Below are 26,427 nucleotides of genomic sequence, written 5' to 3' on the forward strand. Positions count from 1 at the left end.
GAGGCACTGAACTGAAATCAAATCCTTTCATCCTTTCCGGGTAATTATCAAAATAATTACCAAAGATGCTACTAGCACCATCTATGAATCGAAAGCTGAGTCAGGAAATAATATAAAATTCGAAATTATTTATCCTCTGAACTTTTTAAGTTGGAAAAAATAAAGCGTAACAGAGTGGCGAAATACTCGACAAGGGAAATCTAAAAATGCATTCCACGTCCTGTCATTCACCGTGATAATAATTTTAGCGAAATATTTCCCTTTATATCCACAAAAGTGAATAAAGTATAAACTAAAAGAAAAGAAAGGATGGTTTAGATTTGATTACAGTACACCTACCCAGGTGCTCCGATGAGGAAACGGCTATTCCGAAATACGTATAAGTACATAGTAGAGGTGCTGTACTGTAATCAAATCTAAACCATCCTTTCTTTTCTTTTAGATTAATTATTTGTTTTTTTTTTAATAATTGCAGTTAAGTAATTATTATAATTTTTTTGGCAATTCCCCTGTGATATTTTCAATTTTTTTAAAAAACATTTTTAAATATTAAAAACACCCATAAAAAATGATCTACTGTTGAAGTACAACAGAAAAAAAATAAATTGTCATGTGTAGTTTCTTAATAATTTTAACTTTAATTAATTAATTAATTTTAACTTTAAAACTCAAAAAATGATTTGTGTGCTTTCGGCTGCTGACCACTCATATTAACTGATAGATTTGTCAATGAGTGAGACAACCTCAAACCACCAGTTGCCAGATGTTCACCACATGAAAATTTTATGTTTATCATTTTGGGATGTACTTGCAATTTTGTATTGTTATTTACTTGCAGTTGGCTTGTGTGTATAATTTGCTTCTTAACCAATGTACAGGTAACAAAAATACAGGTCATAAATTAAAGTACATATTATTTTGAGACCAAGAATAGTTCGAATGAACCTAACTTACCTTAGTACAAATGTGCACATAAAAAAAGTTACAGCCCTTTAAAATTACAAAATGAAAATCGATTTTCTCGAATATATCGAAAACTATTATAGATTTTTTACTGAAAATAAACATGTGTCATTCGTATGGCAGGAGCATCATAAAGAAAAATTATAGTGAAATTTGTGCACCCCCTAAAAATTTTATGGGGTTTTGTTCCCTTAAACCCCCCCAAACTTTTGTGTACGTGCCAATTAAATTATTATTGTGGTACCATTAGTTAAATTCAATATTTTCAAAACTTTTTTGCTTCTTAGTATTTTTTCGATAAGGCAGTTTTTATTGAGATGCGGCTTCTTTTTTAATATGTTTACATAAACAATGTATGGGGATTTTGTGCCTTTAAACCCCCAAATGTTTGTGGTACCATTAGTTAACCACAGTGTTTTTAAAAAAATTTTGCCTCTTTGTATTTTTTAGATAAGGCACCTTTTATCGAGATGTGGCTTCTTTTTAATATGGTTCAAAATATACCTAAAAATGTAAATCATAAATAAATTTTCATATTATTACTAAGTCCCCATAATCGTACTTAACCATATACAAATATGTAGTGGATTTGATAAATATTCAAAATATCTCGATAAAAACTGACTTTTCGAAAAAATACTAAGAGACAAAAAAGTTTTTTAAACATTGTGTTTAACTAATGGTATTACAATAATAATTAAATTGGAACGTACACAAAAGTTTGAGGGGGTTTAAAGTAACAAAACCCCCATAAAATTTTTAAGGGGTGTCCAAATTTCACTATAATGTTTTTTTAAGATACTACTGCCATAAGAATGCCACATGTCCATTTTCAATACAAAATCTCTAATAGTTTCCGATATATTAGAAAAAATTGATTTTCATTTTGTAACTTCAAAGGGCTGTAACTTTTTTTGTGTGCACATTTGTACTAAGGTAAATTAGGTTCAATCGAACTATTTTTGGTCCCAGAATATGTAATTAAATTTATGACCTGTATTTTTGTTACAACCTGTATATCGTATACTCTTTACTGATTTTGAATATATTTGAAGCATACAACATATACATTATAAGGGCATGGCATCACTGCCAAGCAAATGGAGGTTCATACGATGCTCTCTTCGCATTGCACTAATTTGTAGAATGTCCAATAAAAAATTAACAAGTTAAGCCCTGCGTGACACAGATGTTATGCCATGGTGCTGTAGTCTTGGCGAACCGTGCGACTTTACCAGTGTGTTTCACAACTGTAGTAAAATTAATGTCTGGTCCACAGATCTCACCAAAAAAAATCATGCCGGGGATTAACATGTTAAATAAATTCTAGATTAATTATTTTTGAAATTTTATTGACAGTTCCACTTTATTTATTTTTATTATGATTTAATTTATTTTTGTAGACCTATTTAAATAACTAAATTGCTTAATTATGTGAAAGTGTTAAAATAGATCAAAATACCTAAACCTTTATTAAAGAGTGTACATTTAAACTTACCATTTCTTCCTTCATAAAACCATTGAAAACTGTCATCACAGACTTCTGTTTTATCTGTACAAACTGGTTCCAGAAGGTTTGGTTGTTCTATAAAATCTCTTGGTATTTCCTGCCTACACATAGCACATCTTTTATTTTGATTTGCAAAACCTTTGACACATAGAAAACAGAAAATATGTCCACAGGGCAGTTGAGCTGGATGAATACACTTTTGTAGACAGACTGCACATTCCATATTATCACCTTTAAAAAATGTTTAACTGGTATAATAAAAGTGTTTAACCTTAAAACAATAACTATGCTACATTTTAAACCTTAATGGTAGTCAAAAGCAGAGAAAAACGAATTTATAAAATAAGGAGCCCAAATAAAAGAAACTATTTTAGAAATCTACCTACATCAAGTGAGAAAAATCACAATCCAATATAGGATGGGGAATTCCTTTGTAAGTATACAAAATGTATAATACAAAATTAAATAAAAGTGAATAGGTTTGGAAACTTCTAAAAGTAAAAAAAGAAAATAGGTAAACGCAATCTATAAAAAGTGAGTAAACAGTAACAGTAGGGGAGGAAAGTATGTTAATTTGCAGTTACTCGAGCGTTATGGGGACCTATTGGGCTGTGAAAATTAGGACGTAAAACTAAAAAAGTTAAGTTTTCCATACAGTGGGGGACTTTCCATTTTTTAATTGAATTTTCCATTTCCAAGAATCAAATCAATAATTCAAAAAAATGTCTCAAATAAAAGTTACTTATTTTTACGTAAGGAATCCAAATCTGCAATAAAAAATGGGAGCTCCTATTTAATATTTTGAAGTAACCCACACCCCACCTCTGTGGGGGGTCGTGTTTGGTGTCATTCAATGGATTTTTCAAAAATCATTATATATAATAAAACTAAGTTGATAAAATGTGTGTGCCGATAAAACTTAAAAAGGATTCCCGATACGATAAAGGGACTTATATAGTGCAATAGCCCTTTATCCCCCCTCGAACAAGTAAGTTCCCGTTTTAACTTAAAGGGTGTATTTTTAAAGATATAAGGGCTTTTCCTAGCAAGCTTGGCTAGCCCTAGACCTGGCTCCTACACCAAATTTTTAAATATTCCCAATTTCGCCCCTTCGCCAAACTTTTAAATATTCCGGTATTAACATCATTATCATCATTATATATAATAAAACTAAGTTGATAAAATGTGTGTGCCGATAAAACTTAAAAAGGATTCCCGATACGATAAAGGGACTTTATCGTAGCCCTTTATCCCCCCTCGAACAAGTAAGTTCCCGTTTTAACTTAAAGGGCGTATTTTTAAAGATATAAGGGCTTTTCCAATTCCTCAACTTGAAAATTAAGTGAAGTAGTGGCGCCATCTGTTGTCGAGTAGTTGAACTCCATTCAGAACAACGATTATTTGAGTTGCGTTTCGAATGGCGCTGCGGGCAATTACAGCATGTGTAGCAATGACGCGAAATTTGAAATTCCAATTTCAACAAAGTCTTAAATTACATTTGTTTCTATAATAAAGTTATTAAATTTTGTGTATTTATACAGCATTAAGTAGCTTTTATTTTGGAGTTGAAGCGAGATAAGTTTAGTTATTCAAATTATTAATTATTAATTCTGAAAATATTTAAAAATTTAAGTTTTCAAATTTCGCGCCTTTACTACTTATGCTATAGCTGCAGAACTTATTGTTACGGCGGACGATAATGTCGAGTACATTCTAGAATGTGTAAAAGAAAATACTCTCGAACTTTTCCGAATATGCTAGAGCCTAGCTCTCTGAATATATAAGGGCCCGGTATCACCCGCCAGAGTTAGTTCGATTTGAAAAGCGATTGCGAAAGGAACTGAAAGAAGTTATCTCCTCCAGACAATAAAATGAAAAACGTTGTTTATAAGCAAACAGTGTAAAAAATGAGCGAATGTTTTCAATAAATTTTTTTACTATTACGTCATAGTTTATTTTTTTATTGCAACTACCGCGTAATCTCATATCAACTCCCGGGCGAAGCCGGGTATTATAGCTAGTACTGAATAAGTGTATTTTGCAATTTTTCGATCTGATGTATATTTTATGAAATATCGTGGGATTCCTATTTAAAATTTTAAATTTACCCTAACCCCTCTCTGTGGGGTGGGGGGTAAATATCTCTCAAAAAATATTGAACACATATTTTTTAGTTTTTCGATCTGATGTTTATTTCTCGAAATATTCGCTTTGTGACCCACCCATTTCCGTCGGCCCCGCTCAAACCGTCAGATTTTTTAAATATATACTGATCTGTATGTACAGTAGAGCGTCGATTATCCGAACGTAGATCAACCGAACGACCGGTTATCCAAACTCCCGAATCCCGCACTCGAGTACCCAGCAAGCGTTAGTAATTAACGCTTAAAATAACTTCAATATTGTATCCAAAAATATGTTGTTGCAAAGACTGCACTTTCTTGTTTAATTGTTATTTGTCATTATCAAGATATAAATAAATATGTTTTCTTCTCGACACCTCACGGTAAAAGAGAACCGGATTATATATAAATAAATATTTATTTATTTATTTATACGGGCAAGCCCAATTCGGTAATACATTAATAAGATATTGATAATTACAGTGTTGAATATATAAGAATAAAATGAGAGAGTACAAAACATTTAAAAAGACATGACAAAGTAAAATAATTACAAAACATTAATTACTAACAAATAACAAGGTTATGACATTGCTAAATATTTAATTTGGTTAAATGGTTCTTAAAAACATCAACAGAGTTACCAAAAAGTAAAAGGTCACCTAGGGAGTTAGCTAGGAGTAATCTAGGAACAAAAGTAAAATATGAGTAATTATATCTATGAAAAGAAATATGAAAGGTTTGAATTTGTCTTGTTGATCGTGGTGGAACAAACAACAATATTTTAGCAAGGAGTTCAGGGCAGTAATATATGCCATTGATAATATTAAACAATACTGTAAGATCTTTACGCTTCCTACGGACATCCAGAGAAGAGATATTCAAAAATCGTTCCATATCTGTATAATTATAATTGATGTGTTTTTTGAACCCAATATATCTAAGAAAATTATGTTGAACACTATCAAGTTTGTTCTTGAGGTGTAAATAATGTGGGGACCAAACTGGAGAACAGTAGTCAAGGTGCATCCTGACTAAAGAACAATAGAGCATTTTAATAGCGAACACGTTCGTGAAATCACGAGTTGTCCTTTTAACAAAGCCAAGCATTTTCATGGATCTTTGAGTAATATTGTTGATGTGATGGTTAAAGCTCAGAGAGGAATCAAGAACAACACCTAAATCTTTAATTGAGTCTACCGTATCCAATAATTGATCATTTATGGTATAATTAAATACTGATAAATGATGATTCCGACAAAACCGGATAATGTGACACTTGTTGACATTCAAATCCATCCCATTATCAAGACACCAGTTGGCTAAATTATCTAAATCTGATTGCAATGATATTGCATCATCTTGATTATTAATGATTTGATAACATTTAAGATCATCAGCGAATAAGAGAGCAGAAGTGTTAGAGAAGCAGGTGACGATGTCGTTAATATACAGGTTAAACAAAAGTGGACCCAAATGAGAGCCCTGAGGTACACCAGAGGTTACTAGAAAAGTGTTGGAGTAATGATGATTAACCCTAACCTGCTGTGTTCTATTTGTTAGGTAACTGCCCAACCACTTCAACACAGAACCTTCCACGCCATATAATTTGAGCTTATGCAACAAAAGATCATGGTTCACCCTATCAAAAGCCTTGGAGAAGTCAGTATACACTGAATCAATCTGCAACCCCCTCTCCAAGGCTTCAGACAAGGTATCAACATAAAGCAACAAACTAAGTTCTGCTGATTTACCACAAGAAAATCCGAACTGTTGAGAATTTAGTATCCAAGAGCAGTCATAATTAAGGTAATCAGTAACAATACTCTCAAATACCTTGGGAATTGTGCCGAGAATAGAAATAGGACGATAATTCGTTATGTCAGCTTTATTACCTGCTTTAATTGGAGTGGCATAGGATAGTTTCCAAAAGTCAGGAAATTCCCCCAACTGAAGGGATTTATTAAAAATATGATAAAGCGGCCGAGACAGAATAAAAGAGAATCGTTTAAGAAAAATGGGAGAATAATATGTAGGTATATAAATATGGCTTTTATTCACTTGTGGATAAATATGTTAGGACTATATCAATATAGTTCGATTATCCGAACAAATCGGTTTTCCGAACACCTATGTCCCCCAATTAGTTCGGATAATCGACGCTCTTAACTTGTACTCTGTACTTAACTTACCTTATCTTAATCTGTCGAATTCGAGTTTTCCTAAGAATAGATTTTTTTTTTCAGAATCCCCTTAACGAACTCCCCTGTATTAAGATCTAATATATGGTAGGGGTACATTTACAGGGTACAAGGTTTCTCCCCATGTCATAATCTGACGCGCTCGAGTAACTGCAAAAATCCCCCCTTTGGCTCCCCTACCATAAGTGAAAACCAGTTTTCACATCTTTATAAATAAGTGACCTGTGAAAACTTGTATTGTTCATAAGATGTAATACAAGTATGAATATACAGCTGAGGACATTGAATAATTTACACCCCCACATATTTAGTAGCTGATTTTCTTGAATTTTTACCTTGTTTAACACAACTTTTACATCAATGTGGCCCATCAATGTTGACTTTTACAACTGTTACATCAATAGGTTGATTAAAATTAAAAAATCAAAACAAAATAAATCTCTCTTACAAAATGTAACAAAATGGAAATTATAGAAAGAAGTTTTTTTGAATAAAATTGATTGTGTTCTTAATATAGTCGAACCAGCTTATTGGAATAGCCTTCGTGCCAATCAAAAGTATTCCTATAACCAGGATATTATAATAACCGATTATCAGTGGCTAGTAGAAACGTTTCGGGACCTCAAATTTCTATTCCTTAAAGTGGGATATTCCTATAACACTGATTCTAGGAAATGTGGTTTACAAATATCCATTGTATTTTAAATCTATTTTATATTAAATAATTATAAACAGTAACATAATTAATATATGGTGGAAGCCTGATTATTGTCAATACAATAACTTACAATCTTTTGTTCATAAATAGGACCATGCTTATAAATAGAAGCTTATAGATAGAACCAGATAAGTGCTCAATTGCTTCCCATAGTTTAATTCTATTCTCTTGCCTATGATTTCTTTCATTTAATTTCTTTATCAACTCTGTCCACACATTTTCAATGGGGTTAAGGTTTAGATGCCAGGAAGGCCATAGAAAAACATATACATGAGTTTCTTCTACATATGCACTTAGAAATAATTGTAATGTAGGGCAGTCAATGAGGGTATTTGGCTCCGAATTCCATCCTACTACATCGCTTTACTTGATATTTTCACAGTAAGTAGGGACAAGCTCAAGAAACAAAGTCTACCTAAGCAAAAACGATTCTATATATTTTTTGAAAACTCAATACTTTTTGTGTTATTCGTAGTTGAAAATTGGTCATTTTCATTGAAAAATGACATTTTCAGATGGCTTTTTGTTTTTTTGGAGCATGCTCAAATTGGTATTGAGTTTTCAAATAGTTATTTATGAAACAGTTCGTGAAGTATGCTTTTGTGAATGCACGCGATGTTTAGAGCACGAGCGACAATGGAGCGAGTGCTAATACATCGTGTAAGTTCGCAAAAAGTACTTCACGCACAGTTTCATACAATATTTTATCTACGATAAACAAATAAAAAAAATGTAACTCTTCGTCACTGGAATTCATTTCTATTCTACAATTTTTAGAACTTTGACATTTAAAAATTCTAATTTCCTTCAAACCACAAAACTGTCCAAATTTTTGTTGTAATTTATTGCTCATTATGTCATCACCATGACAACACGAAAGTTAAGGATATTTGATTATATGAAAGAGTGTCAAAAACAGTGCGAAAAAGTAAATCCCATTTAAAATACATTATTACTTCACGCACACTTTAAACCAGGGATGGGCAAATACTTTTAAACGCGGGCCAAAATGAAATTTTCAAAATTTCTCCCGGGCCGGAGACCTATACCATACCCAGTATGTACGCTTCGCACACGGTAATGTTTTTGGTGGATGTTTTTCTCTGCCCAAGAAATTTTTTTGACAACAAAACTATAAGTACCATTTTAAAGAATGTGGACAAAGACATTTGACTGTTGATAATAGATAATACTAATATAGTCGGTTCGCTAAACTCGGACACAACTGGCTAGTGATATTAGTAAGTAATTTTGCCAATTTGGTACAATTGCCAAAAAAATAATTACTAAATAGTTAATAATTACTAATTAGTTAGTAATTTTGCCAATTTTACTGACTTCTCCAAGGCATTTGACAGAGTAGATCATAACATGTTTTTGGGAAAATTAAATGCTTTTGCCTTCAGTCATCAATCCTTACAATGGTTCAATAGCTTTTTAAGAGATCGCACACAGCAGGTGAGAGTAGGTTGTTTTAATTCAAATATAATTCATGTGACATCAGGAGTACCCCAAGGAGCTCACTGTTCACCTTTGTTATTTAATATATTTGTGAACGATGTATCAGAGTGTTTTAGAAATTGCGATTTCCTGATGTTTGCAGATGATTTGAAATTATTTAAATCCGTAGATTCAAATGTTGATGTAACATTAATTCAAGAAGATTTAGACCGGTTGAGTATTTGGTGTGAGAATAATATTTTGCATTTAAATGTTGCTAAATGCTGTTATATAAGCTTTTATAGAGGTAATAAAAAATATGATACTTCTTACACAATTAATGAAAATGAATTGTCTTATGTTAAAACAAAAAAAGACTTAGGAGTCACATTTGATGAGCAGTTGCGTTTTGTGCAACATATAAATAGTGTAACAGTAAATGCATCAAAATCTTTGGGCTTTATCATTCGCAACTGTCTGAGACTATCTGTAGGGGCTTTAAGAACAGTATATTATGCTTTGGTTGTATCTAAAGTGGAATATGCATCTATTGTATGGTCTCCACAATACCAAGCTCATTCTACTACGTTGGAGAGACTGCAGAATAAATTTTTGAGATATTGTGCATACAAATTAAACATACACATTACTAATCATGATTATACCTATATTTTAAAAACACTCAACATGAATTTATTAAAAACTCAACGAGATAACTCTGATTTGGTATTTGTGTTTAAATTAATAAATGGTTTAATTTGTTGTTCTGAACTTCTCCAATCTATTAATTTATATGTTCCCTCCAGAAGTCTCAGACATGTTGATTTGTTTTATATACCTTTTCATCGGACAAACTATGGTATGCATTCGCCCATTGAGGGAACACTAAAAATTATAAACGAGAATAACTTGGAAATGTTTGGTGTCTCCTTGGCTGGTTTTAAGAATCGGATTAAAAGAGCTTGACAGGTACTTTTTGTTTATTTGAACTGATTTGTGTAATAGATGTAATATGTGTAATGGATAACTATTAATATTTCGTTTTTGTTTAATAAGTATGTAATTAAGATTTATTTTACTCTAGTTTAGTAGATATTACAGAGATTGATTTTATACTGTATGTGTTGTAATGGGGGTAATCCCGTAAATAAATAAATAAATAAATAAATTTTAGCAAAATTGGCCAAAAACAAAAAAATTACCGACTAAAATCGCTAGCCAGTTGTGTCTGAGTTTAGCGAACAGACTATAATAAATTGCATAGTTAGGTGTGGGTGTATATGCGAACCATTTGTTGCCAGGAAAACCACGAAATTTTTACTGTGGCCCATTATTTTAAGCGATAACAAGGATCCAGATAAAAAATGAAATTCAGAAATTCAAGAGCAGCCTTTATGAATATAAGGAAAGTTCTGAGTAACCAAAAATTCAATCTGCAAATATGATATCGAATGGTAACACGTTATGCCAAGTCAACCATCATCGACGAAATTCAAAGGAGACAACTGCTCTTTCAGCTGATCTGGTATGGTCATGTAGAAAGAATGGACGACGACAGGCTGCCAAAATAAATTAAAGAGAGGAGGGCCGGAACAATTCTAGCTCTGTGGCATTCAGAAGGTAATGTCAAAAAGGAACCTTCACCCTGGCCTCTGGCGAACACAACGACGGACGAACGAAGCTGGAAACTGGGAACCAGAAGGCAGAGAACCCTATAAAAACCGGGATAATAATAAAAATGGTATGTCCACTCTATTCTCGTTTATTGGATTGTTAATGCTGACTTAATGAGAAAGCTGGAAGCTTTTGAGATGTGGCTTTTTAGGAGAATTTTGAAAATACCAAGGACCGATCATATTACGAACGAAATGGTGAGAAATCATTAAAAGGAGAAAGACAGCAAGGAGAAAGGGCACATACTTAGAAATATAAGTACGTTGTTGTAAGTTGTTGCATCAGCTGATTATAAAGGGTAAAATCGAAAGAAAAGGGTCCTGGTAGACGACAAATACCCTGGCCGAAAAATATTCGCACCTGGACCGTGTTAAACATAGATGCAGAAAATCTTTTAAGAAAAGCAGAAGATAGAGATTCATTTCATTGAACATTACAACACTAATACTGTTGATTTCAACAAAATCGCATAAAAGAGATGAAGAGCGTAGGCACAAAATTTCGGACCAATGCTTTTTAAATGCATTCCTTTTTTTCGAATCCTGAGAAAACTAAAAAATATTTTTGAAAAATTTAAAAGTAGAATGAAAGATTACATTATTACCGAGGGCCGAAAATTCCTTAGAATAAAAAAACAGTTTCTTTTGAATGAGATATTTGAAATTAAAAAACACATTAAATTTTCTCTTTTTTTCACCCCTGTGACTTATTAAAATAAACATAGGAAGTTTTCAGGGACTTTCGGCCCTCGGCAATAATTTAATATTTCATTCAGCGTTTAAATTTTTCAAAAATACTTATTAGCTTTCTCAGAATTAAAAAAAATGAATGCATTTAAAAGGCATTGCGCCTATGCTCTTAAAAAAATTTGCTGGATTTCTCAGCGGGCCGGATAAAGTAAGCAAAAGGGCCAGATCCGGCCCGGCTTTTGCCCACCCCTGCTTTAAACCCTTCACGCACTGCTATCTATAATGACAGTTTTCACAAACTAAAAACTTATACATAATATGACAGAGTAGATAAAAAAAATTATAGAATAGTTTTTGCTTAGAATTAGGTTCTCTAGCCATTGCCATAGTTATTTAAACCAAAAAATTTTCCACCCCTGAGAACGGGTGGGAACCGCCCCCAAGATAAAAAGCGCCATAGTATATAGGGTAGACTTTAAATTAGGAGATAAGTAGAGGCTATTCCCACAATGTCATTAAAATCCATGCAGTAGGATAGAATTCGGAGATAATATCCTGTTTTTGCTCTCATTGACTGAGGTGATCATGGGCGCCCATATCCATGGGCAGGGGGGGGCCGTGGCCCCCCCTAGCTTTTGGGGTGCTGTATACTATATATGGTTATTCAAATTAAACAAAATATAATGTGCAACATCTTCACGTCTGGCCCCCCCCTCTGAAAATTTTCATATGGGTGCCCATGGAGGTGATGTTGGAATATCCTGATCACTGATCTACATCAAATGAAATTTTCAGAGCATCCCTCTCTTTATCTAAGTAAGCAGTTTATAAAGCCTGAATAGCTATGATGATTGGTATCTCTATCTGAAAATAGCACTTGAAGAATATAAAATAAAGAATGTGTAAACTGTTCAGTAACTGCAGCTGTACCCTGTACCTACTCATAGAAATGGTATATAGCAAAATATCACATGTATTGCTTGTGGTCAAATAATTAATAAATGCTGACTTAGGGGATATTCAAGTTTTTATAAACCTTAATATATTTTTGTCTCACTACAGGTCCTACGCTACAAATACAGGCAGTATTTGATACAAATATATATTAGAGAGAAATTCAGTAAAATTGTCTTATTTTATGTGTAATAAATGTAAGAATCCTCGTTCATACATTTTACACAAAACTATTATTAATATTCTGAGGTTAAAAAATAAAAATAGGTCATACCTTTTTCCTTACATTGTGGGACAGTGACTACATTATCTACAGCTTCCGCCATTCTTTATCACTGAATTAATTTGTACATAAACCTTTCAGTATTTATAAACTTTTCGCTCTGGATATTGCAAATATGTTAGTTTAGAAACAAATAATTTTGTTTTCTTTTTTCTTTAGTGGCTGTCAAATAGTGTCAAAACTGTCAAATATGTTATGTCACTTTATTCTTTTTACGAACACGTTACCAACCTACCAACTAGTACCAACACTGCTTTGGTCTATCACCACATTGCTGCCAAATTTATACCTTTGCGCCATAGATGAGGGGTCTTTACGCGAAAGTTCTAATATTCCAGGAATGCTTTATATGCTTAATTTAAAATTATTTGTTTTTTATTTGTAACTTTCATTTATATGGTATTGTCTAATGAAGATACACAAAATATTCTTCTTCACACAACATGTCATGTTAAAATATAACATTAACCGATTCTACCTTCCACTTATCCACCTCTATCTATCATTATATGTCAAAATTGTCAAAAGCGTTTCTAACCTCCAAACCTGAAAAATTTGATTTTTAAGTTTTAGTTGCATTTAAAATACTATGATAGGAATTTAAAATGGTATTTTACTTTGAAAGCACTGTCGTTTCACCTCCTACAGTCTTATTTATGGGTATAGACAAAAATGAAAGTAAGTAAATTCAAACATCCAGTAATTGATTGTTAACTGCATTCTAATATCTCAATTAATCTTATTTTATTCAGATGAAGATCTAATCAAATGGGGCTGGCCAGAAGATGTTTGGTTTCATGTGGATAAAGTATCTTCTGCCCATGTTTATCTTCGGTTACCACCTGTAAGTAGTACCTACTTTTATACAGTCATTTATATATTAGGTAGATAGATAGATATTTATTTATTTATCATAATAGATAATACACAAAACAAAAACATTGCACTCCACACCTGTACAAATTACATAAGAATTGTCAAGACAAGGAGCGCTGTATAATTATCATAAAGTATTACAAAAATTAAAAACAAGAGACTAAACAAATAAAGAAATAAGCATTGTCAAATTAAATTAATCAGAAACATTCAATATATAAATAAAAAAAAGAAAAAATAAAATAAAAAGGAGCTTGGAAGAGTAAGGACGAACTCACAGTCGACAAAGTATGCACAACTGCGTAGATTTCTTTAGTTTTATTTCAATTTTGTAGAGACTAAATACTACCTACTTTGGGAAATTTAGTATACGGGGTGCCCAAGAGGTCTTGATAAAAAGTTTTGTTTCTTTCAAAACCCCATAAAACGAAATAAAATTCAAGTTATTCAAATCCTGCTTAATTTTGTAGCAAATTTTATGTAAATCCCTATAAATTTTTGCACTAAGTTCGAAATCTTAACAATAATATAGTGTCGCCAAGCCACAATGTAGCTTAGTATTTGCCAACTCCGATAAATAATTTGCGAATTGACATTTTTTTTTCGACAATAATTTTAAGTGTTTAATAAAGAATTGAAAATTATCTTGTGATAAATTTCATTACTAAAATTATTGGATTAATGATTATTTAATTATTAAATAATTGGATGTTTCAAGGCGAACAACACAGTCTGGCTTCATAATCCAAATAAGCGAAAGGGTTGTTCTCCCAAGTTATTATTGTTACAAATTCTAACTTAGTGCAAAATGTATAGGGATTTACATAAAATTAGCTACAAAATTAAGCAGGATTTGAAAAACTTGAATTTTATTTCGTTTTATGGGGTTTTAGAACCAGCAGAAATTTTTATCAAGAATGACATTTTTCGCTAAAATTGAAAATTTAAAAGTTTTTCCTCTTGGGCACCCCATCTGTGGACACACTGTATAATTTAGGACTTAAATATTCAGGGTAGAAATATTTTGCCTTACGCTTTTGCTTTGTATATATTTACTTTGACTAAAGACTATTGTTTTCTAAAGATTGTTACTTAATAATAATCTTGGTAGTTTAATTAGTATCACCAAATATATAAAACCACCATCCAATGATGGAAAATTTGGAATTTGGCAAGTATGAACGTACTTTTTCATTAGTTACAACTCTTCTTTTACTGGGTCTAGGGATCTCATACATACACCATTTTTTTACATTTTATGGGATATATTTTTGCTAAGAATATTTTTTTCACTAAAATACTTACCTTTTGAGTTATTTGCAAATAACTGTCTAAAAACGTGTTTTTTTTTGGTGAAAAATGGAACATATTTCCTCCCAACTAACTCGGAAAAGTATTAACTTCGTGAAAAAATACTATAGAACAAAAGTTGCTTAGAATTAGTCAGTTGATCTATTTCAGCCCCAGGGCAAAAGCACACATCGGCCCAATATCACTTTTCTTCTTTGACATCTTATCTATGTTTTAGCCAAATTTCATGTCGATCCAAGCGGTTCTTTACAATCTACAGCAAAAACCGTGAGAAAATGTACTAGCAATGCTTTTTGTTTTTCTGTATTCTAAATTTATTTTCTTTGCATTTAAGGGACAGACAATAGACGATATACCCTCAACAGTTTTAGAAGATGCCGCCCAACTCGTTAAAGCTAACAGTATAAATGGAAACAAAATGAATGATGTCGATGTAGTGTATACCATGTGGGCGAACCTGAAAAAAACACCTGGTATGGAAGTTGGCCAAGTGGGATTTCATAAAGAAAAGGAAGTGCGAAAAATCAGAGTAGCAAAACGAATTAATGAAATTGTCAATAGGCTAAACAAAACAAAGAAAGAAGAGCATCCAGGTAAGGTATTTTTGATTATGACCTTTTTTATTTCATGAATGTTATCATTATCCAACCTCAAAGGTCCACTGCCGAACTTATGCCTCTTCCTCCTGTTTCCAACCCCGTCTATTTTGTGCCTCTCTCATCCAGTTTTTATTTAGCCTTCTAAAATGGTTGGTCCATGTTGTAGGTGGTTGACCGACGTTTCTTTTGTCTTCCCTTGGTCTCCATGCCAATAATCTCTTTATCCGTCGCCCATCTGTCATTCTGGCTGTGTCCTGCCCATCTCGTTTTTTATTTTGTCTAGAAGAGTCATTTAGTCGAGGAAATGAAGCATTTTGGCTCGCAATTTTTTCGTCCAGCATGGATTTACTTGAAATTTTCACAGAAGGTAAGGAATAGTCCAAGGATTATTTTCTATATCATGCCGCTGTACGCTAAAACCTTGGGGGTGGTTGCCACCCCATCTCGGGGGCGGGAATTTTTTATTACATTTCAACTATGTAAATCGATGTAAAAAGTAATTATAAGAAAAAAATGTTTTTTACATTTTCTTCGTAAAACTAATATTTTTCGAGTTATTCATGCTTGAAAGTAACAGTTTTTCGATGAAAAAATCGACTTTTTTAGAGGGTTGTTTGAGAATACCTCGAAAAATATGCATTTATTAAAAAAAACTGTAGATATCAAAATTGTATCTTTTAGTAACACAAACCAAATTATTTATCTGTTATATCGCTAAGACCAATACGAACCGAGATACAGCATGCTAAAAGTTAGCTCTTTTAGTCAAATGCATAATTTGAAATATTCAAAGTAAAATAACGGAAAAACTTTGCATTTTTCGAGAAAAACTTTAATATTCTTTTTTCAAGTATACAGTTAGGCCTTTAAAAAAAAATAACAAAAAGGTTCTAGTCTGAAAATTAAGCGACTTATGATCAGAAAAAGGTTGGTACCTGCTTCTCTCTATGAAAAAAATCAGTGCAAACAACCCCCTAAGTACTCTCTTGATTAAAAATTGGTCTTCACCTTTCTGTAAATCCTTTTATGTTTGTATTATCAATACACCTAAGAAGTTTGACTTATTTAAAAGGCCTAATTTTAGAAAAATTGGAGTTTAAAGAAACATTAATTTTTTGTAATTTCCCATTTTTCACCTTTTACTTCAAAATATCTCCGAAAATACTGGAGATACCAAAAAAATGATGGACTACTAAATTGTAGCTTCTTTAATAACTAAAATTCCCTTGTGCATAGATTTTTCATTACAGTGAACAGTTAGCGAGATATAGCTGTTTAAAACCTCTATTTACGGGCAAACACCCCCTTATTCGAGCCCTTTAAAACCACCCTAATTAGAAACTGAGGGATCTTACGGAATTTAGTTTACACAGTCTTATAACTCTTCAAAAAACCTACAAAGTCATTTTTGGAAAAACTTTTTATCGTCAAAAATGAAGGAGCTATGTTTATAAAATAATTTTTTTTTCGAAAAATTTGGATAGTCTGCTTATGGATAATTTTCAATGTATGTATAATACCACAGAACTGGTTCATATAATGGAAGATGACTAAAAAACTGTTTGTATTTGTACATATTTGTAAATTCGTATTTTTGTGTAAATAAATGTTTTTGTAATTCTTTAATTCTACTTTTTTTCTGTATAGATCTATTAAAATATCTACTTATAAAAACTGTAATGTTATTAAGGGTGGTTTTTAAGGGTTGAAATATTATGATATTATATCCTAAAGTATAAAACTATCATTATTTAACCAGTCAAAACCAAATTTGACCCATATTAAAGTTTACAATGTTTTTATAAAATTTTTGACAATAAGGGGTAGTTTACACCCCTAAAAATAATCAACGCCCTTAAGCATGATATATAATATGAAGCACAGGGTGAGACGATCCTAATCCCAAATTTTTATGTAAATCGATGCAAGCCGAAATTATTCTTTTAGGATAAGTAAATTTTTTATACATAGCTCCAACAAGGGTGGTTTTAAGGGTTGATATATTATGATGGTATATCTTAAAGCATAAAACATTCATTATGTAATTAATAAGAACCAAATGTTGACAATATTAAAGTTTAAACTGTTATTTTATAATTTTTTACAATTAGGGGTAGTTTTCACCCTTACAAAACCAAAAGCGTACAACGGCTCAATATAGAAAATGAACTGGAGGGTGTAATGAGCCTAATCCCAAATTTTTGTACAAAATGATGCTGGACGAAAAAATTGCGAGGTTTTGCCATTTTTTCAGCTTCATTTCCTCGACTAATTCCTGACATGGACCACTCCATTCTTCTCTGTGTGACTCTCAGTTTGGTAGAGGAGGTTTTTGTTAAAGTAAGTGTTTCTGCTCCATATGTCAAGACTGGGAGGACGCACTGATCAAATACCTTTCTCTTTAGGTCAGGTTAGTGGGCAGCTCACTTTCACTTTATAAGTTTGTCTCAAAAGTTTTCCATATGCTGCCCACCCAAGACCAATTCTTCTCTTCAGTTCATGAGTCTGATTATCCCTGCCAATTATAATTTCATGTCCCAGGAATGGAATGTTATACAGGGTGTCCCGAAAAGATTATTCATAAATAATTATACCACAGATTCTGTGGAAAAAAATAAGGTTGATTGAACCTAACTTACTTTAGTACAAATGTGCACATAAAAAAAGTTACAGCCCTTTGAAGTTACAAAATGAAAATCAATTTTTTCGAATATATCGAAACCTACAGTCGGAAAAATGAAAGAATACCCATGAACGATCATATCAAGCACACATTTTGGATTTGCTGCCTTTTTCTATAAATAACAAACGAGAGAGATATATTAAGTTTAGTTATATTAATTTAGTAGAAAATTTAAACTCACATTTGACTATTTCTGTACTTCTATTGTCATTCTTGGAAAACATTCAAAATGAGTAGAGATAATGATTGTATAAACTACTATTCGAGTAATCGTGCTGGTCAACTATAATCTGACTGATTCGATTTCTGTCACTTTGACAGTGAAACTGGGTTAGGTTCTATGACTATTTACATGAGTTTATAAATAAGGTAAAACTGTAATTTTATGGCCGTCGTGGACATTTGAATTTGCTCACCTGAAAAATACCAAAAATGGACATATCTGCTTTTGGCAAACGACCACAGATTTGTATATGGTTAAGTACGATTATAGAGACCTGGTAATTATGAAAATTTATTTATAATTTACATTTTTAGGTATAAGGAGCCACATCTCGATAAAAGGTGCCTTATCAAAAAAATATTAAGAGGCAAAAAAGTTTAAAAAACACCGTGTTTAACTAATGGTATGGCAATAATAGTTTAATTGGAACATACACAAACATTTGGGGGTTTTAAAGGAACGAAACCTCCATAAAATTTTGATGTAAACATATTAAAAAAGAAGCCGCATCTCGATAAAAACTGGCTTATCGAAAAAATACTAAGAGGCAATAAAGTTTTAAAAACATTGTATTTAACTAATGGTACCACAATAATAATATAATTGGAACATACACAAAAGTTTGGGGGGGTTTAAGGGAACAAACCCCTTAAAATTTTTATGGGGTGTACAAATTTCACTGTTGTTTTTTTTAAGATGTTCCTACCATAAGAATGCCACATGTCCATTTTCAATAAAAAATCTCCCAAGAGTTTTCGATACATGAAAAAATTCATGATTTTCATTTTGTAACTTCAAATGGCTATAACTTTTTTTGTGTGCACTACTGTATATAGGTAAGTGAGGTTCAATCAACCTATTTTTGATCCCAGAATCTGTGGTATAATTTATGACCAATCTTTTCGGGACACCCTGTATTATTTACTTGCAGGATATTTTATTCTTACTGTTGTTCGTGACAACGTGACCGGAAGTCGATGCTTAAATTCTTCGTGTAACTTAGTGTTGGTTATAACATGATTTCACTAATTCTTAGTAATTTTTGCCAAACTGCTGGTCATAAATTTTTAACTGAAAATCCACTTTTCACTACCTGTTGATTGTTATATCACATGTACTTTTTCTTTTTCTGCGACTATAATGTGGCTTTCGGTTACAACTTTTTAACTGGAAGTGATATACACAGTGGGCCAAAGAAAACAGTTCACCTAGATATTTGGCAGTGTTTATTAGATTTTATGGAAATGACGAAACAGGTCGATTTTTGATCTAAGGGGACACATTTTTACGGTACATACATTTGTCATTTGTCAACCCCCTCCCTCCCACTTCCCCCACCCGTATTTTTAAATAGGGAATAGGAGTTGTGTGCGAGCTCATTTAAAAGGTTATTCAATTCTCTATTCAGTAATATAAACATTAACATAAGAATGTATGTAATTTATTTAATTCAAAATACAATCTACTGCTGTCAAAAAACAGAAAAAATTTTTTTTATAAATAAACATTGCTCTTGGTTGGTTAAATATTGAATTTAAGCGAAAAACAATATTTATTTGTCAAATAAACATTTTTCTCTGTTTTATATCAGTAGTAGAATGTATTTTAAGTTAAATAAATTTCATACATTCTTCTTTTTGTGTCAATTAATTTAATTCAAAATAATTTTTCTTGGACACCCTGTATAAATAATTATGTCAATGTTAATATTACTGAATAGAGAATTGAATAACCTTTCAAATGAGGTAGCACACGACCCCTAATTCCCTATTTAAAAATAAGGGGTGGGGGAAATGGAAGAGAGGGGGTTGACAAATGACAGATGTATGTATCGTAAAAATGTGTCCCCCTTAGATCAAAAATCGGCCTGTTTCTTCATTTCCTTAAAATCTAATAAATACTGCCAAATATCGAGGTGGACTCTTTTCTTTGGCCCACTCTGTATAAAAACCAGAAGTATTTACAGCGTGAGTTTTATGTATGGACCCTCAATTATCTCGGAAACGGCTTGCACGATTTTTATAGATTTTGGTGGGTAGGGGTTTTCTAATGCGGCCGATATTATAGTGATAATTACATTGTTGTCAGATCTTCTGTTTTTCTGAAAATCTAATTAACTTTCTTATTTCAACTGGAACACCCTCTATATTGTTTGCGTTTTGAAGTCCTTAAGAAATACTGATTATTTTTAATGTTATCTTCCCTATACGTAAAGGCCATAATTCCGGAGTTATTGCTACATTTATTAAAAAAAAAATGAAACAAATTCTAAAAATCAATTTTTTCAGCCCCGTTAGACATTATTTTACGTTCTTTGGACCATTGGGTACAAAAAAGTTCTTTTGTAATTTTTCTCTAAAGTTAATCGTTTTCGAGTTATAAACAATTTAAAACTGAAAAAAATCGAATAATGACGATTTTCAAGGTTCAAAAACACAAATCAAAAATATTATTTTTGTAACTGCGAAGTACACAAATTTAAGTTCAAGCCTTATTTTATCAGTTAAAAATAAGTAATTTGAGCTTGTTTCATTCTAAAATATTGTTTTTTAGTTGTTAATGCGGCCCGATCGCCCGTCCTCTCATATGCGCTTCATTAGCAATTATTAAAAAGCATAGTTTTAGAATAAAACGTGTCAAATTTTTTTATAGCGAGCCCCTAGAAGAAGGGTACTCCGCAGTTTCAAAAATAATATTTTTTATTTGTGTTTTTGAACCTTGAAAATCGTCATTATTCGATTATTTTTCAGTTTTAAATTGTTTATAACTCGAATACGATTAACTTTAGAGAAAAATTACAAAAGATCTTTTTTGTTTCCAATGATCCAAAGAACGTAAAATAAGGTCTACACGGGCCGAAAAAATTTATTTTTATAATTTGTTTAAATTTTTTTTTTAATAAATGTGGAAATAACTCCGAAACTATGGCCTTTAGGTATAGGGAATATAACATTAAAAATAATCAGTATTTCTTAAGGACTTCAAAACGCAAAAAATATACAGTGCGTTCCATTTAGGGCTTCCAATCCCGGAATTCCGAGATCTCGGTATTGCGGGATCCCGCGTCATTTTCCATTCCCGCGTGATGCGGGATTACAAGCGCGGGATCCGCGGGATTTGCGGGACTGAAAAAAGAGTACATTCGACCTCTAGCCAGCGCTATCGCCCGGTGACTTTTATGAGTTTTGATGCTTTAGTAAATCTAAAAAATATCTTGAAGCCGGTAAAACTTGCTGTTGAACTCCTTTACCGTCAAGATGCCAATTTCATTACTGCTGAATCTACGCTCAAATTTATTGTCAAGAAACTGGAAGATAATCATTCAACGTTAGCTTCAGAATTAGCTTTGTCTTTGCGATGACTTATTTTACAACAACATAGAAATGTGACTGCACTACTAATTTATCACGCGTCGTGTGACGAAGAGGCTGGGAACAATGATGACAGGCTGATCAAGTAAGAAACGTCAATGTAGAGGTTCCGTCATGCGGTTCCGATCTTGACATGGGGTTCCGATCTTGATCTTACATTGCAAAAGGAGTTAAAGTTAACTTTATCGTCAGCATGTAATGTACTTTTGCCCGTCACCATATCCAGCTAATACATTTGAGTTCATCATAAAAAAGAAATGACTCTATGAATCTGGGGGTCAATGGGAAAATATGTTACATTTACATATAAAGCCTTAAAAGGAATACCGCCGATAAGTGTGGAAGCCGAAAGGGCATTTTCTGCTGCCGGCTATATTGCCTCTAAAATACGCAGTAGTTTGGCAGACGACAGTTCACATATGTTGTGTTTCCTTCGCATTGAAATAATTGAAAGCTTTAGCTAAATAATAGTAACCTATAGCTGAGTAATATACCAACTAAATAAGTAAAGTAAATAACATGTCAATTTTAAGTTGAAAATGTGTTTTTTTGTTGATTTTTAAAACTTGGTGTATTTTTTGAAGAAGATAGATTTTTTGTTTTTTCAGTATTTGTGAAGAATAAACGGTGTAATTTGATTGATCTCATACCAATAGTGATACTTAAATAAATGTGGAGTTAATTGATTAATTCATTGTTTTATTTGCCTTATATAAATACGACTATTTTCAATATCGCGGGATTGAAAATTGGTAGTCCCGCAAATACCGAGATTGAACTCATGCTGCGGGATTGGAAGCCCTAGTTCCATTTGAAGTAAGAAAGTTCATTAGATTTCCAGAAAAACGGAAAATCTGACAACAATGTAATTATCACTATAATATCGGCTGCATTAGAAAACCCCTACCCACCAAAATCTATAAAAATCGTGCAAGCCGTTTCAGAGATAAAACTCGCTCTATGTAGGGTGAGGCAGATATTATAACTGGCCTATTAGAAATATCTCGAGAACTAAAGGCAACAGAATCATGAAAATTGGAATGAAGGGGTTTTGAAGGATGATCTATTAAATGAAAATATTTTCATCTCTTTGCAACTTCCGGTTATACCGGAAGTTGCTTATAACTTCGTTTTTTTTAATGGGACACCCTGTATGGTTTTACATTTTTGGATTCTCCTCAATATCTTCTTTCTTAAAATATGAGGATTTGTAATATTATACAGGGTATTTTAAAAGATATTTACGTTTTTTTATTAATTTCTTAGCAACATTCACACCCTGTAGAATTGTAATAGTTTGACATTAAAAACTCTGCTTACGTTCAAGTGATTTTTAATATAGTCTACTATTGTTAAGAATCATTAGTATAGCTAATTTTAAAATTTTAGTATACAGGGTTGGTCGAAACTCGGAATGAATATTTTCTGAATGTTGTTCTGAAGCTATTTTCTTGTGGCATTTTTATAATCAAGTATATTCAAATGGGAATTATTTTGTATTTTGACAACGACACCCGACTTGGGCGTCGAAACGTTAATAAAATCATTTTTAGGTAAAATTGTGGCTTATTTCCCATTTGAATATACTTGAATATTTTCTGAGTTTTCTTAAATGGAACACCCTGTATTTTAGTATTGTAATGAAATGATATTTCATGGTACTTTTTTATTTTATAAGTATTCCCTATATCTAATTGCTTTAATTTGTGAGTTATTGGTGATTCAAGCTGAATATTAATTGCAACAAAAAATACGTAAAATTTTTATAGGTTGGCCGTGAAAAAATTCATTTACAAATAATTTTTCAGAAATAAATACATATTAATCCAGACTGATCCTTAAAATTACCAATAATGGTTTACCTATCAAAATACCTACGTAGTTAAGATTGTTGGTGCGATTAACAATTAAGCACAAATTAAAGCAGTTAGGTATAGGGAATGCTTAAGAAATAAAAAAGTACCATAAAATATCATTTCATTACAATACTAAAATACAGGGTGTTCCATTTAAGAAAACTCAGAAAATACTCATTCCGAGTTTCAACCAACCCTGTATACTAAAATTAAAAATTTAGCTATACTAATGATTCTTAACAATAGTAGACTATATTAAAAATAATTTGAACGTAAGTAGAGTTTTCGATGTCAAACTACTACAATTCTACAGGGTGTGAATGTTGCTACGAAATTAATAAAAAAAAGATATGTAATTATCTTTTAAAATAGCTTGTATAACATTACAAAACCTCATATTTTAAGAAAGAAGACATCGAAGAGAATCCAAATATGTAAAAATATACAGGGTGTCCCATTTAAAAAAACGAAGTTATAAGCAACTTCCGGTATAACCGGAAGTAGCAAATAGATGAAAATATTTTCATTAAATAGATCATCCTTCAAAACCTCTTCATTCCAATTTTCATGATTCTGTTGCCTTTAGTTCTCGAGATATTTCTAATAGGCCCTTTATTTGCCTCACCCCGTATATTTGTTATTATTGGGTTGAGGACCATATTATGTGTCTCGCAATAACACTCTACCATTCATCGCTGTCAACCATGTAACATTAAAATAATATTGACTCAAAATAAATAATTATGGTAAACAATATTGTTGTCTAAGAAATATTCTTTTTAGATTTTAGGGGAGAACGCGAAAAGAGAGATAGGTTAGAGAGAGAAGACAAAAAGAAAAACTTACGGGAACAAAAGAAAAAAGAGGAAGATGAAGAAAAGAAACGGAAAGAAGATGCTGAACTTAAAAGTTATAATTCTTTAATGAATGCAGATAATATGGCCAAATACGACGATGGCAATGATTCCGATGATTTTATGTAATGTAAGTTTTAAGGCGATGATATTGAGAAGAAAACATACTCGTTTTGTTTAAACAATTTATTTGTTTTTCAACTTTTTACATTTGTGTCAAAATTATTTTGTAACATCTTTGGTTAAGTTTTTATAAAAATACAAAAAGTAAATACTGTATATGTTTTATTTTCGGAATTCTAGGAAAAAAACCGTAACTAATTGGATATCTAGTAAGATAATTAATTATACTAAATTATACTGTGAAAATAACACATTATAGCGGTTTATAATGTTGAGTAGCTATATGTGAATTTGATTTCGGTCTACAAATTTATATATTTCGGGATATGTATATATAATATTTTATCAGTATAATTCCAACAAAAATTGGACGAAAATGACTTATTTGACGATACCTATTAGACTACAGGCCCATGTCCAAAATGGATGGGTCATATGAACCACCAGGTGACGTATATAGGACGATATAAGAGCATAAAATAATAAGATTCAGCACTATGCCGTCACTTGTAAGCAGTCCAACTGAGTGCTGGTGAGAATTCAAAAGTACAGGTAGAGTGGGTACATTTTGGTCATATATTTTTGTACGGCATTTTTACCATAGATAGATCCATGAAAAATAATAAGAAAGCGCGCAGTGCCGTACAAAAATGGCGAGCCACAAAGTTTCCAGGGTAAATTTGGTCATTTGATTCTGTACGGCATCAGTTTCATACTGTTTTAATACAACTTCTAATCTATTATTCCGCAACGCCGTACAAAAATCATGCGACAAGGGGAAAAAATCGAGGGTTGCAATCCCCTCTCTTTCCGTGGTCCGGGGGTGATTTGAAAAAGTACGGCTTCGGTTCCAAAACATTATCTAGAACTCAAAAGTACTATTAAAAATAATGCCGTCAAAAAATTATTGTTCATTTGAATGTATATTAATACTTATGTTAATTTCATGGTATACTTGATTTATAAAGCTAAAAAAATCATTTGACTCTGTACGGCAACTTTTTCTTTAACATTATATTGTAAAATACAATTGTTATATAGTATTGCCGTTCAAAAGAAACTGTTCTAAAAAAAATTATAGAGAAATACAAAAACAGAAATTTTTTAAAATATTGCCACAGTTTAAATATTCATAGATTAATAAAATATAGCAATTTTATACATTTGTCCTTTGTTTTAAATAGTATTAAGATAAATAAATTAGGAAAAAATGATGCCGTACATTTTAATGCATACCATATCTTTTAGGTTGATGATAATGACGCTACCATTTTAAAGGTAGTATTTTATGGTCATTTGATACTGTACGGTATTAACATATTTTTGAAGAGAACAATTATTATTAATAATATATGATAAAATCATTATGACGTCTAACTGAAGTGAAAGGGTGTGTAGGTATATAATATTCAAGAATTGAAACTGTAAAACCCAGTATCAACAGTTTTGTATACTTTTTGGTTTAATATATACTTCAAGCATTATTGTTACATGTATATAATTGATTTGTTTCATTGTAATGATGTGAATATATAAAACAACTACTATTTTTTAGAAAAATTACTACTAGAAAACGACTACTTAGCACACAGTACAGTATTATAGGCAGGTGTAGATATATGCCTACAAATGCTAAACGTCGTAACATAACGTTGCTCCTTAAGCGATATAAATATATGTAAATTATATTTATTTAATATTTTTATTACTTTTTTATCAATATGAACTTTCAGATTTGTACGGCGTTAACTTTTTATAAATTATTGCATTAAGTACAAATGAACTATCTAAATGCCGCATAAAAAAATATCGTCATAAATTTCACCTTACATTTCGTTATATGGATTTTTCGTACATTTCATTCTGTGGATTTTTCCTTGAGCTTTTTTTTTCCTACAAACCTTTGGATCAACGAAAATGTACGGCATGTAAAATAATGTTATCTATGCATAAAATACTTTCAAAATAAATTAAAT

The 26,427-nt window shown here is 31.7% G+C and overlaps 2 protein-coding genes across 2 annotated transcripts in view; one reads left to right on the forward strand and one right to left on the reverse strand.

The window, feature by feature from the left end:
• Positions 1 to 12,748, reverse strand: part of LOC114326246 (E3 ubiquitin-protein ligase rnf146-like) — a 35,392-nt gene extending 22,644 nt beyond the window's left edge. Inside the window, exons 1-2 of the mRNA XM_028274556.2 lie at positions 12,547 to 12,748; positions 2,462 to 2,704 (exon numbers count right to left, since the gene is read on the reverse strand). Of these exons, the coding sequence (XP_028130357.1) occupies positions 2,462 to 2,704; positions 12,547 to 12,598 (295 nt within the window). The 5' untranslated portion in view covers positions 12,599 to 12,748. The remainder of the gene's footprint in view (positions 1 to 2,461; positions 2,705 to 12,546) is intronic.
• Positions 12,749 to 13,057: 309 nt separating this feature from the next.
• Positions 13,058 to 24,605, forward strand: LOC114326247 (coiled-coil domain-containing protein 25). Its single transcript, XM_028274557.2, has 4 exons — positions 13,058 to 13,233; positions 13,308 to 13,399; positions 15,077 to 15,335; positions 24,258 to 24,605. Exons 1-4 carry the CDS (start codon positions 13,161 to 13,163, stop codon positions 24,455 to 24,457), a joined length of 624 nt encoding a protein of 207 aa, XP_028130358.1. The 5' UTR covers positions 13,058 to 13,160; the 3' UTR covers positions 24,458 to 24,605.
• The last annotated feature ends 1,822 nt before the right edge of the window (positions 24,606 to 26,427 follow it).

This window comes from Diabrotica virgifera, chromosome 7, assembly GCF_917563875.1.
Source record: "Diabrotica virgifera virgifera chromosome 7, PGI_DIABVI_V3a".
NCBI classification, from domain to species: Eukaryota; Metazoa; Arthropoda; class Insecta; order Coleoptera; family Chrysomelidae; genus Diabrotica; species Diabrotica virgifera.

Coding starts and splice junctions, on each gene's coding strand:
- LOC114326247 (XM_028274557.2), top strand. CDS start 13,161: ATGGTATTTTACTTTGAAAGCACTGTCGTTTCACCTCCTACAGTCTTA. Junction 13,400..15,076: donor TTTATCTTCGGTTACCACCT/GTAAGTAGTACC, acceptor TTTGCATTTAAG/GGACAGACAATAGACGATAT. Junction 15,336..24,257: donor AAAGAAAGAAGAGCATCCAG/GTAAGGTATTTT, acceptor TATTCTTTTTAG/ATTTTAGGGGAGAACGCGAA.